The 12,904-nt window shown below is 32.9% G+C and overlaps 1 protein-coding gene across 4 annotated transcripts in view; it reads right to left on the reverse strand.

The window, feature by feature from the left end:
* Positions 1 to 12,904, reverse strand: part of LOC132919193 (FERM and PDZ domain-containing protein 4) — a 92,857-nt gene that overhangs the window by 3,474 nt on the left and 76,479 nt on the right. For all 4 annotated transcript variants that reach the window (XM_060980573.1, XM_060980575.1, XM_060980574.1 and 1 more), the window contains 16 exons: positions 6,954 to 7,122; positions 6,778 to 6,891; positions 6,277 to 6,525; positions 6,083 to 6,202; positions 5,866 to 6,005; positions 5,533 to 5,752; positions 5,379 to 5,456; positions 4,958 to 5,062; positions 4,762 to 4,891; positions 3,671 to 3,807; positions 3,527 to 3,612; positions 3,102 to 3,435; positions 2,825 to 3,022; positions 2,525 to 2,738; positions 1,414 to 2,003; positions 220 to 372 (listed from right to left, as the gene is read on the reverse strand). In XM_060980573.1, the coding sequence (XP_060836556.1) occupies positions 220 to 372; positions 1,414 to 2,003; positions 2,525 to 2,738; positions 2,825 to 3,022; positions 3,102 to 3,435; positions 3,527 to 3,612; positions 3,671 to 3,807; positions 4,762 to 4,891; positions 4,958 to 5,062; positions 5,379 to 5,456; positions 5,533 to 5,752; positions 5,866 to 6,005; positions 6,083 to 6,202; positions 6,277 to 6,525; positions 6,778 to 6,891; positions 6,954 to 7,122 (3,037 nt within the window). The remainder of the gene's footprint in view (positions 1 to 219; positions 373 to 1,413; positions 2,004 to 2,524; positions 2,739 to 2,824; positions 3,023 to 3,101; positions 3,436 to 3,526; positions 3,613 to 3,670; positions 3,808 to 4,761; positions 4,892 to 4,957; positions 5,063 to 5,378; positions 5,457 to 5,532; positions 5,753 to 5,865; positions 6,006 to 6,082; positions 6,203 to 6,276; positions 6,526 to 6,777; positions 6,892 to 6,953; positions 7,123 to 12,904) is intronic.

Below are 12,904 nucleotides of genomic sequence, written 5' to 3' on the forward strand. Positions count from 1 at the left end.
TTTTATTGAAATAAATGCAATAAATTATCATCACTTTAAATTAATTGTAATACTCCTTTTACAATGACCACCTAGATAGCCCCAGTTTTTTTATTTCCAGTATAATCGGTAATAATAATTTTCAAAAATCAAGTAAGAAATAGATATTAACGGAAACAAGTATGGTTGAAATTTAATATACATCTACGACCTAAATATATGCGTAATATCATTCGTTACCTGAAACTTGGTCTCGTCCAGATGCGTACCACCGCCTTGAGCTTGAGCTACATTACACTGTTCGCTGAACTCGTTTAGTCTGCCCGTCAATTCGTTGATGACAGCCACCGCGTCCCTGTTGGTCGAATAGCAACCGTTTCGCATCAGCGTTTCCTGTATCACCCAAAATACATGACATTATATTATTATATACATAAAAAAATAACATATTAACATGTTGATAAAATCTATAACGAATCCTTATACTTCAAACTAAGGGAATCAAAATTGAACGCTAATATAAATCGAAATACCTATGTAGATAGGTATATAGGTATATTATAATCAGACTGTAGAAACCAAGAGTTTGAAGTGTACGAGTTCATATTGAAAAATTTTTCAAAAAAGCCACACAACTACGAATGATGTTCGGTGGTCAAAATAATCGGCCAAATGCTACTCTTATTCGCAAAGCGTCAATATAATAGGGACGTAATATAGGGGGGGATGAGAGGGATATTTCTCCGCAGAGCTTTATTTTTTTTAACTACAATATTATAAATAATTGTGTTAGTAATAGAGTTTAAGGTTTTTTTAAATAGCCAATCTTTTGGATTGTAAAAGTAACCATTTGGATATAAATTTAACCATTTTCTACTAAAATACTTGTAATCCCCCTCCACCGAAGGAAAATTCCTAATTACGTCATTGCATTGTTAGTATACCTCATACCCTTCTTAACGTACGCTAGTAAAACCTCTGCACCATATATCATTGAATCGCGCAATGGAAAGAACTAGAATAGTAAATATTACTAGTAATAATGACGAACGTCTAGCACTCTAGCACATCGAAATATTTAAGTAATAAGGACACATAAAAACAAAAAAAAATAGAAAAACGTAAAAAAAAAATGATTTACACAAACTAATAATCCTCTCGCTCACATCGATCAATTAATAAGCCAACTCAAATCGAGGAAATTTAAAGTTATTCGGTACGAACTATTTTTCATGCGAAAAGACCTATTTTCATTCCGACGTACTGGTCGATTATATTTCGCGTTATAGATTTTGAAAATAAATCTGGATTCCTTATTGTCTGTCTCATCGTCGTACAAATAAAATCGACAAGTGATGGCAATTGACTCAGATTAAAAATCTTAGATCGTATAACTACACGATAATATTATGCATACGTATAATAGTTACGCACCTGAGACGGCATCGGCGGCAACGGTGGTTTCGTCGACAGCGTCGAGTCCACCCTGGGCGGGACTTTGGGTTTGACGCGGGGCAGCGTCATGTTCTGCGCTCGGGTGGGCAGGCACGGCGGTTGCGTGTCCGGACTCCGTTGTCTGGGCCTCGAACAGCACGAGAAACCGGGCAGCGTCTTCTCGCTGGTGGCCGCGCACGGTCCGTCTGGCGTGGTGGCCGCGCTGACGGACGTCCCGGCCGCGGCGGTCCTCGTCTGGCCGACGCTCGGGCGGCGGCGGTCATCCGTCTCGTCGCCGGAGTCCGGTTGTCGGTGTTGATGTTGGTGCTGTAGGTGTTCGACGACGCCGTCTGAGGCAGTCGACGTAATAACCGACGACGGTGCCACCGATTTGGGAGGGGGTGGCGGTATTATGAACGACGATATCTCTTCGGACGTCAACACCGCGTTGGATCGCTTCTCTTCCGGCCGCCCGTCACCGGAAGTCTGTTGCGCAGGCGGTGGTGGTATGGTCATCGTGGCCAGGAACGACTCTAAGTCCAAGCTCATGAGATTCGTGTGGTTTTTGAACCCGTTATCCAGTACGGAGTCTATATTATAAAAAAAAATGCCGCTCAGTAAGAACATAAGTCGAGAGAGTATATAAATATATACAAGCAACGATGCAATGTGATCTTTACTTTTCGTATAGATAAAAAATAATAAAATTGAATTTAAAATTAATAAAATAAAATATATATTAATCAATATTTATTTATTGTTTTATTAAAACTGTATCATAAAAATAAAAATACAAATATATTGTATACGTGTGCTATTATAATAGAAAAATATGATGTACGAGTTGTAGTATACCTAGATATATAGAAATACGTAAGAGAGTTCTTATGTGTATAGCACGACTTTTATAATACGTGATGATATGCAATTTAAATTATTTAAAAGATGTCTGACAAATGGTGTTTTTGTCTTCGACGGTAAAGAGAAATTTGCAAATTTAAAAATAAACGGGTTTTTCAAATTTTGTGGACCATATTATTTTTAGAAACCTTGAAGTTATTCATAACTGATTATTGAGCGCCTATAACTCGTATTATAAATCTACACGTACCTAAAAATCTGTCCGCGTTCTGTTGGTGGTCATAGTCGGCGAACAGCGTCGGCGGCAGACTGCACTGGCTGCCGGCGTTGGAACCGTTCGTCTGATTGATCTTCGCCTCTTCAATAGGTGGCGGTATCAGCGTCAAATCTATCAAGTCCGGCTCTAAGTACAGACTGCTCCTGGGCAACGACCGGTTGTCCTCTTGCAGGTTCTTCCAAAGTTCCTGCGGTCGATACACAATGTTATTATACCTATAAATACACGTCTAATTGACGCATCCCGCGCGTCCATCGCCGACCAATCACTAACCTGCAGGGCTTCGTGTCCTGAACTCGCGGCCAGCCCTTCAGGACTATGCAGTCCGAAACTTATGTCCGAATCCCTGTTGGAATTCCGTTCACGGTGCGAAGGGCTGGTCGATGGTGTATTTATGGACTCGGTGTCGCTCTCAAGATCTCCCAAGTTCAACGCTTGGACCGCGGCAGTTATGCTATCCTCGGTGCCCTTCTATATAAGTATATACAAAAACACATTAAAAAACGGACAATGGCTATAGCACTTCGATCGGCCGAAAGATATTACGTACTTGAGCTAATAACAGTAGCGAATCGCTGTGTTTAAGTTGACCCAGATTGGTCGGAGGCGGCGGCAACGATACCGAACCGTCGGACGATATGTGAGAACCGTCCGAGTCGCTGGATTCACGTTGATGTCTGTTCAGATATTGTTCAGAGTTTTCTACCAACTCTTGCATCTCTGCCACTCTTCTCAGCACCTCTTCGTTGTGAGTCTCCACAAAGCTATTTTCGCTTTCCAATATTTCCATGGAAACCACGCTCTGAACGTCGATTCCTGATTTATCTTTTATATCACCGTTCGGTTTGTACCCTAAATGACCGTTTTCATGTTTTTTCAAAGACCTACAAAAACGATATTATTATATTAGGTAGGTGAGTATTAGATGCCAATCTTTAAATTAATTGCAAACATAATACGAAAAAAAACACTTACATTGTGTTCATATTGTTGTCCACATTTCCATTTTGCATACCAGTCCATATTGTTCTATTTAATGATCCATAGTCGTTGGGTTTGAGCTAAAAATAATTACGGTTATAACTTTTAATACATTTTTTTGTATATATTTATACCAACCATTTCATGTTTGAACGGAGTGTACATTGGACAAAAAGCAAAATTAGTCAATTTTTCTTGTTCTTTGGCGTACATGGTTGATGGGCCGTAACTCCAAAGTGACGGTTTCACAATATGATGAGAATAATATTGGGGTGCTATAACAATAAAAAATATTATTTAGTTAATTTTACTGACGAATTATTATAGTATAGTTCGCTGTTTAAGATATGTATACTATAATAGTATAATATGTCTACACGCTATGTGCACTATATAGTATATACACAGTGTTCTGTGAGAGTTTACCCATTGCGATATCTCCTGAAATAATTAAGATATCATAATTATGTTTGTTTTTAAAAGACTCACAGGGACAATAACTACAAGTATTTCATATTATTTAATTATATTTTAGTAAAATGGTGAAAAAAATGTTTTATTTAATTATTTAAAAAAAATGTAGGTATCAATTTTGCAGAGTTAATTTTGCTGAAAATGTTGACATTTCAACATTTTATTTTTATTAATCTCATGATTTTAAATATTTATTTTTAGTTTTGATAATATATTTGTATTATCATAAATTCATAACTTTTAAGGGCACGAGCTCGCAGGCCACATTTTTGATAACACTAATAGTTACTATATAGTATTAAATAATTCATATTTTTTGTCAAAACTAGAAAAAATATTAAAAATCATAATTTCTTTGTCCCTACGAGTCTCATAAAAAAAATTATGATATCTCCATTATTTCAAGAGATATCGCAATAGGTAAATCCTCTCGGGACACTGTATATAAATATTAGTTTTAATATTATATTTAAGTTTTTCGAGTTATTCAAATTTAATTAAATAATATGTTGATCTAAAGTCGTTTTCTAAAAAAAAATAGTATGCAAAATAAATTGGTTTCTATAGTCTTATACTTCCACGTAGAAAAATAACATAGGCGTAAAATATATAGGTACTAACTACTAATAAGTAATAAAAAAATATATTTCACCTAGTATCTATGTATGTAACATAATGATATAATAGAATTGTTAGTTATTCGTTATAACACAGTAAAATAGTTTTATTTTATTCAAATAACAATTGCTACTTACCACTATCGGTGTGTAATAAATCACCTTCCCGGTCAATAGGCAAATTCATAGTCATCAAAAGTTTAAAATAGCCTTTTAAAACAAGTATAAATTCGTCAGTATCGCGGTCCTCCATACAAAAACTGACTTCCTGAAAGAATATTCATTCAACATTAATACCAAAATGATAAAGTTTTTCAATAGCTATTGTGTTTACCTTTTGTACTGTGTTTTGTAAATACAACGTAACCGTACTTGAAATTTGATCGTCTTTTTGTACTTTTACCATCGTTACTTGTTCAATATCTGCCAAAGGCACTGGCTGCAAGGAAAAATCAATAATAGTCAGTAAATAAAGGCGATAATTTTGTGAAAGTTTATTAACTAATCCTTATTTCCACTTAACATCGATAGAACAATACGAAGAAATAAATTAAATTTTGTTCATATTGAGCAAACTGTTCCGGAATTCCGTCGAATATGACAATATAACTATATTATTATATTAACGCGTGGGTATCTCACTTTATATTTTATACCGTCACGAATAAAAGTGCCAAGTGAAGCGAGAATACTTTTTTATTGCCAACATATTTTTTTGTACGCAAACTATATAAGTGAAATTATGAAACGCTTACCATACTGTTGCGCAATCCCACGATTTGACTAATTCCCATTTTAGGACTGACTAGAATCACCGTTTCCAAGTTGCAATCCTGTAGGCACACAATACCATTATCATTAATTTTATATTAAAATTGAATTCGCCCGATCCATTGTTAATACACTTACGCGGACATTGGTGGAGAAACATTTTGCACCGTAACTGGGCAATTCGGAAATGATGGTCAAGTAGTAAAGTTTTGCTTGTAACGCCGTAAGTGTTTTGTAATTGGTACCCGTCATTGTTTGGTTGAGTTTCAACAAATGCGTTAGTAGCTTCCGTAATTCCTTCCGTTTCATCGACTCCATGAGCGATATGGGTACAAACTTTTCTAATCCGAACTCCCGTCTATACAATAAATACAATAATATTAATTGAATATCATTATCTATATGATCTATTTTATTTAACTTTTTTTCCGTATATATATTTATTTATTAATGTTGTGGGCGTGTACTTACTCGATAGCTTTGACCGTGACCTTACAATAAGGAATATTATTGGCCATAGCATGTTGATGGATATGTAGCGCAGCTAATCGCAGAGCTATGTCATACTTAAGTTCCGGTGCATATCGTTCTTGAACTACGTCATTACAACACTTCATAAGGAAAAAAAGAATGGCGTCAGTCATGAGAGCAATCTCGAGTATTAACAATTAGGCTGCGTGAAACTTACTTGTAAGTACAAGTACTCAAATGCGTTCAAATCTTTTTGAGCCAAATCGCAAGCGTCTCTAGGCACGAATGCCACTCGGAATAAACATCTGAGATTATGGGAGCCTGGTCTCGACGCCACCTTTTGGCATGAAATTATCGATGTAATCAATTAAAATATAGAAATAATATTAAATACTAATTGAGACCGCTTACCCTAGCCAAAGTGTGTTCGGGGTCCAGTAACGTGAGTTTATGTCTACGGAGACTTTTGACTTGTTCGAGAACTAACGCAAAGTGCTCTCCGGCTTTAATACACAGTTTGTTTTGCAACGAAGCCACGACATCTTTTACTTTAGTCGTGGAATCGTATTTAAATGATTTGGTTTGTCCGTTTTCCAGGAACACTTTGAGCACATTTGGTAACAAGGCTATGTTCGGGTCGCCTCCACTGAACGCCGACACCTACATAATAATATTATACTAAATTATTTATACCTAAATGATTTTATACGTTTTCGAAAATATCACTGCAATGCTTTTACACAATACGCAATTTTTGTACTTAATCACGCCTATAATAAGTCATCCGTAAGTAATACGATCATATTATATTATTGTCAATCGATTTATTCAAAACGACTATACCGGATTGGAATTTTAATCTCTGTGTATAAACTTTACATTAAATTATACTATCGTAATAATATAACTCACCGGACATAATGGAGAACCGTTTACGAGAACCCCTTCCGCAAAACGCACTCTAGATGGATTAGACTTGAGCTTAGCTTTTTTTGCTGAACTCAGTAAAGCCGACTTCCTAGCCGACTACAATCAAATATAAAACGATTTTTACTTAACGAACAATATAAATAGTGAAAAAAACTCACGTTGTCGAGCGGAGGCTGACACACTAGTAAAGTGATTGTCTCATTACAAGACCTCACTAGTTGTATTACATAATCCCTAAGACCATTTTGAACATCTTCGTCGTTTATCTGAAGAATTTGATCACCGGGTAAAAGTTTACTATCACTAGGTCCTCCCTCAGTAACGAACCTGTAAACAAAAAGATACTTGTAAAGTTGTAAATACACAATAAAGTTCAGAATTAAATTTTATTGTTGATTACAATTTAACACAATAACAATATAAGAGTTTTACATAAAATTGAAAACTTAATTGAAATTATTAACTAATACAAGGTCAAATTGAATATATTAAAAATAAATACTTTTTTGATTAATATGCGTAATAAGATTTGATTTTAATTTCAGTATCCATACAATGAGCTGCGTGTGTTTTTTACTATAATAATATCGATATACAGTATACTTTTTCAAATTTTATTTTAATTAAGAATCAATATTTTTATCTTCGATACAAATGATAATATTAAAGACGAGATTAATCATATAATTATATTAGATTTAGTAATATGAAAAGTCGTGTATTTTGAAAAGTTAGTGAATAATATTAATATATACCTGTATATACCTAATAAAATTTCACGCATTAAAATTCTGCACAGGTATCGTAAAAAAAAAGCAAAATAATTAAACGAAATTCGAGCTATATATATTTAAATTTAAAGTTGTCTCATAAATAATGTATAATATGCTCGCTTATCCGTATTAATAAATATTTTTCAATGAAATACGTTTTTAAAATTAAAATCTTCCGATCGGACTTGCTTAATTTTACTATACAGAAATAAATGCATAACAATAGGTATTATACGAATCACAAAAAGTCGACGTAAGGAGATATCTTAAAATACCTACAATAATAATAATAGGTCATGATATTATATTCAATATAATAAATGTCAGTATGTCACATGTGCCTTCACGGTATAGGTACATTTTATTAATCATTATCACATTACGACTCGAGTAACGCACGGCCCCCAAGCAGGCGGACAAGAATATGTATACATTCGGACGTTATACATATATGATATATTATGCTCTAGTCCATTTGCCGAACCTAGCGAGTCAGATTTGATATTCACAAAGCACAATCGACCGGTGAGCAGCAATTTCTAGCAGTAGAACAATCATCATAATAATAATCACAATAAATTCGTGAGGTATACTGAGGCTGCAGTTGTTGTTCTGAGTATTTTAATGATTGGATTTATAGTGTAGATATAGAATTTCGCCACAACAATATACGGTCGTCGGGGGTCTATTTGTACGTGTTAAAATGGAAAACGTCACTGCTAGTATTACCGTTCTTCGGTTGAGAGCTTTTTCGCTTATGTCGTGTTCGCGTTTAGTAAATTAATTGTTGTTCCTGCAATTGTGGATTCCCGACGATTCCGGCGAAAACAACTCGCAACAGTTGTTCTCAATTGGATATTTATTAAAACGTGCGTACTTATATAATACAGAATTACAATATTGCAGCGGGGCGTTAGTATGAAAAGTGGCGAGTGAGACGATCAACATTCGTCCTTTAACCTTATTTTTCGTTTTATGAATATTTATATATTTTATCATCATTTTCGCCTACTTTATAGTTTTACCGTGAAAGTTTGGGTTGTTAATTAATATACTCATCGATCTTTAGACCTATTCGAAATATTCCTATCTGTGAACGATAAACTTAAATACATTTTCTAAAACAAAAGTATTGATTTAATTTAGCAAAATTTGTTAAAATTTTTACCTATAGAAAAACCAAGTGTCTGCAATAAATAAAAATTTTGTTTTTTTTTTTAACAGCAACTAACTATTTCTAATATTGATAAAATGATAATAATTGTTAAATATTGTTACATTATTATAATATGCTGTATACATATTAGGTAAATAGCTGGTAATTAGTAAGTACACATTAATTTTGAACACAAAATAAATTTAATGAAAATAATATGATAAATTGGCTAAAGTATAATATAATATATTTTTTTTCTATGTTTTGCTTATTTTATTACTCTATAGTGGGTAATTTACGTTGAAATTAATTGAATAGGTAGTCAATTAAAACCGCCCTTAATCGATTTTTTCGAAAATTTAATGAAGTTTTATAATTAAACTGCATAGTCAATTATAGTCTTGAATAATTATTATTTAGTACAATATGTATATGTATATCACGGTTATCTATGTATATTATGTGGTTTTAAAAAATACCATTTCTCAACTTAGGAATAATATAACCCCAGCGGGCAGCGGCACACGTACCTATTTCTTTTATACAATGGTGTTTTGTTATGTAGGATTGATTAACGCGCAACAAACAACAATAATATACCAAAAAAAAAAATAACTAAATAAATAATGAACCTACTCGAAATGACAACATCGATTATAATCGCAAAGTCAAAAATGTGTTATTTACAACACTATTATATAATGGTGAGATGCCTAATTACGATAAACCATATGTCCGTGTTTATAGATATATACCTACCGGCTACCTGGATATAAACAGTGGAATAAAATAGCAAATAATAGTTAAAAAAAAAGCTGACGACTTGTTGGAATATTGTTCATTCAGTTCTTTATACATATTAGAATAGGTGTATATATATATATATATATAATATAATACATGATTGACATTAATTGCGAGGGCATGGAGGCCAATATTACACAGACATACAGTCATACAGATACAACACCAAACGTAGGTACATGTTGCGTATTAATATTTAATGTATAAAATATGTACGTACTGCCATTCAATCACGATGATAACGACTGACCGTAGTAGCTAAAGAAGACTGTTTGTGTTTCGCAGTAAGCCCGTCAGAACGAGTTTGGAAACGTCACTATTTTTGTTGTTATGTGTGTAAAGCGAATCAAGTGTACGATACAAATCCTATTTAACTTATGTAATATTTTGATCATGTTTTTTTCATCATAATAGTTGTGTTATTATTATTATTATCATTATTATTATTACTATTATACTATTATTATATTATTGAACGATGCAAGTCTGCGGTGAATTATCACTACCTACGTTATTGTATTTGACCTGTCATCCGGTGTTATCAATTTGTTTTATAATATTAACGGTATAGTAAGTTTATCATTAATAATAATTTTATTTTTGACAGAAAACAGTTGCTAATCGATTATAGAAATTAATTGCTAGACACACACTCACACAGATATACTATGTAAAATACAGTGTTGGTATAGGTAAGTATGTAGCGGAAGTACTCACTCGTAACAAAATGGAAAATTGGCTTTATTAAAATATTAACGGTTAAATTAATATAAAAACGAAAAAAAAAAATAACAACAATTTATCTGTAATGAGTTATTAATTTTTCTTGCGCTCGATTAATTTACAATAAATACAAACGTGTAAATAGTGTATAATGAAATTATTTTTTTTTTGAAATTAAAATTAATTTTTATCTCGGTAAGTCGCGTTTTCGCGAAATAATTCAATAATTAATATTCTAGTAGATCGTAATTTGTTTTTCCGTCCATTAAAATGTAAAACAACGAAACGAACGTCGAATCGCATTTCACCGTGCAGAAATCTAATAAATACCTTTATAATCATATGGTATTTGCCTTTCGGTGACATATGGAATTTATTGACCAATTTCGTTGATTTCGGCAGGTTTATATATTACCTACTCTACATTAGATTACTTTTCGATACCTAGGTTTACATATACCGGTTAAAGTGACCAAACGTCACTATATATCCCATTTATATTGTTTGCATAATGTAAATGTCGGTTAAAATGTACATTTCAACATTTGAATATCGTGCTATTATATGTCTCACGATGCGCGTGATCATACTATGTTTAAGGATATTATTATGTATACATAAATAATATATATATATAGAGTTTACTATAGCTATAAATGTGTTCACAGCAGATTTAAAAACAAGCATTATTTTTGTAGCATATATATATACATCATAGACTAAAAAATATGGTTTCCTACCTATAAATTTTCAATAATATTCTAAACAATAAATAATTTAGTTTGTTGCGAAGAATAAGTATGGTTACAGTTCTTGCCGTTGCCATTAAAACGTCAAAACTAATGACGATATATATATACGGCGCGCGCGTTTAATACTTCCCGAACTGGGTCAATCACAAATTGACATTCAGTTATTTACGGCCGGGTAATCTATTATTTTGTCTGCGAAATGTATACACTTATACTCGCACGCACACACTCACGCGTATGAAAATAATATAGATCCTTTTCTGCAAACCGAATTGGTCACGGGGTATGTATAGGAAAAAAAATCCAAATCGTATACAAGGCAGACGAATTTTTTTGACAACCGAGTGTGTTGGACCGTGTGTGTTTTCCAATTTTTTTTCCATTATTGTTATACTCGGTAGAAACCATATAATAGTAATAATGGGGAATCTCTATTTTATCTCGCATGTTTTGTTGACGACTACCTGCGCCGGCAAGATCGCATCGCCATAGCGGGAGAGACGAAGGAGATCCCAATGGAAACACACACGCACACACACACACACACACACACACTATAACATACAACTTATATATTCTTCTTCTTCTCGTTATTATTATTATTATTATTACTAGTAAGTCTGACCGTATATAATAACAACACGTTGAGACGATATATACTATGTCTTCGGCGGATAGCCGTACGATACAAATAAAAATGTATTCCGCAGACAAAAACATTATACTATTATCGTTAATAATATGATAGATATTATAAATAATAATATTATAAAGAAAAAAATATTATATTGTATAATGTTGTTTTAACCATAAATCATGTCATATTTGTATACAAACACAAAAAACACAATATTCACGAATTTATTGAATAAATTAAATAATATTATATTCAAAACCCAAAGGACGACAAAACGTACGATTATCATTCTACTATATAATTAACAGTGTGTGTGTGTGTAGTATGTGTCACGCAATCACGATTAAATGGCCACTGTAACTTTTATGAGGTTTTTTCATTTACATAGTTATTTATGGAGCAGGTTTTAAGTGACGATTACCCTAAATTTAAAGGGGTTGGAAACGCGGAAAATTTTGGAATTTTTGGAGTATATTTATTTGCTTATTATAAGTAGGTATAATTATTGTATACATCAATAGATTAATAAAATTTACGACTGGAAAATGAAGGCCATCCTTAAACTTTCCTGGTCGAATTTGTAGTAAATTAACGGATAATAAAATAAGAAAAAAAAAGTAATTAACAGAGAGAAAAAACGAGGCTGGAAAATAAGTTAAAAACGTTATAGCTAAGCCCTTGATAATATTTTGATTTTAATTAATTTTTTTTACTTAATGTAATTTATTAAATTATTTACGCCAAATATATGTGTATTTTAAATTTTTTAATCCTTTTCTGTACGGTGTTACGTTACGCAATTTTCGTAAAAAAAATATATCCGATTAGTATGTAATGTATGTATGAGCTAGTGAGTACTTACCGTGGTTAGATTAGAGACTACCGTTAATATGAACCCTCGGAGATTATACACATATATAGTCGGTCTAGAGTCCTCTGTATTCACGTATATATACCGCAGGCATAACACGCTAGTAAAATTATAATAACTAATAATATATCACGCCAACACGCATGTGGATATATTTGGATCTAATACACCCTTCACCGAAAGATCTAAAACATAAGTATGGCGCAATAAAACACTGCATATAGAATTATGTAACCATTTAGGTACTACATAGCGGCAGGCTGGAAATATTGGTGGAAGTAGTGCTCGAACGGCATAATATTGTGTAAGCCGAAAAATACATTATTATTAATACTTCGCGAGGCGTTCACTAAAAATAAGTACTCTTTTTTACGGAGAAAATCAAAAAACGAC

This window comes from Rhopalosiphum padi, chromosome 2 (genome assembly GCF_020882245.1).
Source record: "Rhopalosiphum padi isolate XX-2018 chromosome 2, ASM2088224v1, whole genome shotgun sequence".
NCBI classification, from domain to species: domain Eukaryota; kingdom Metazoa; phylum Arthropoda; class Insecta; order Hemiptera; family Aphididae; genus Rhopalosiphum; species Rhopalosiphum padi.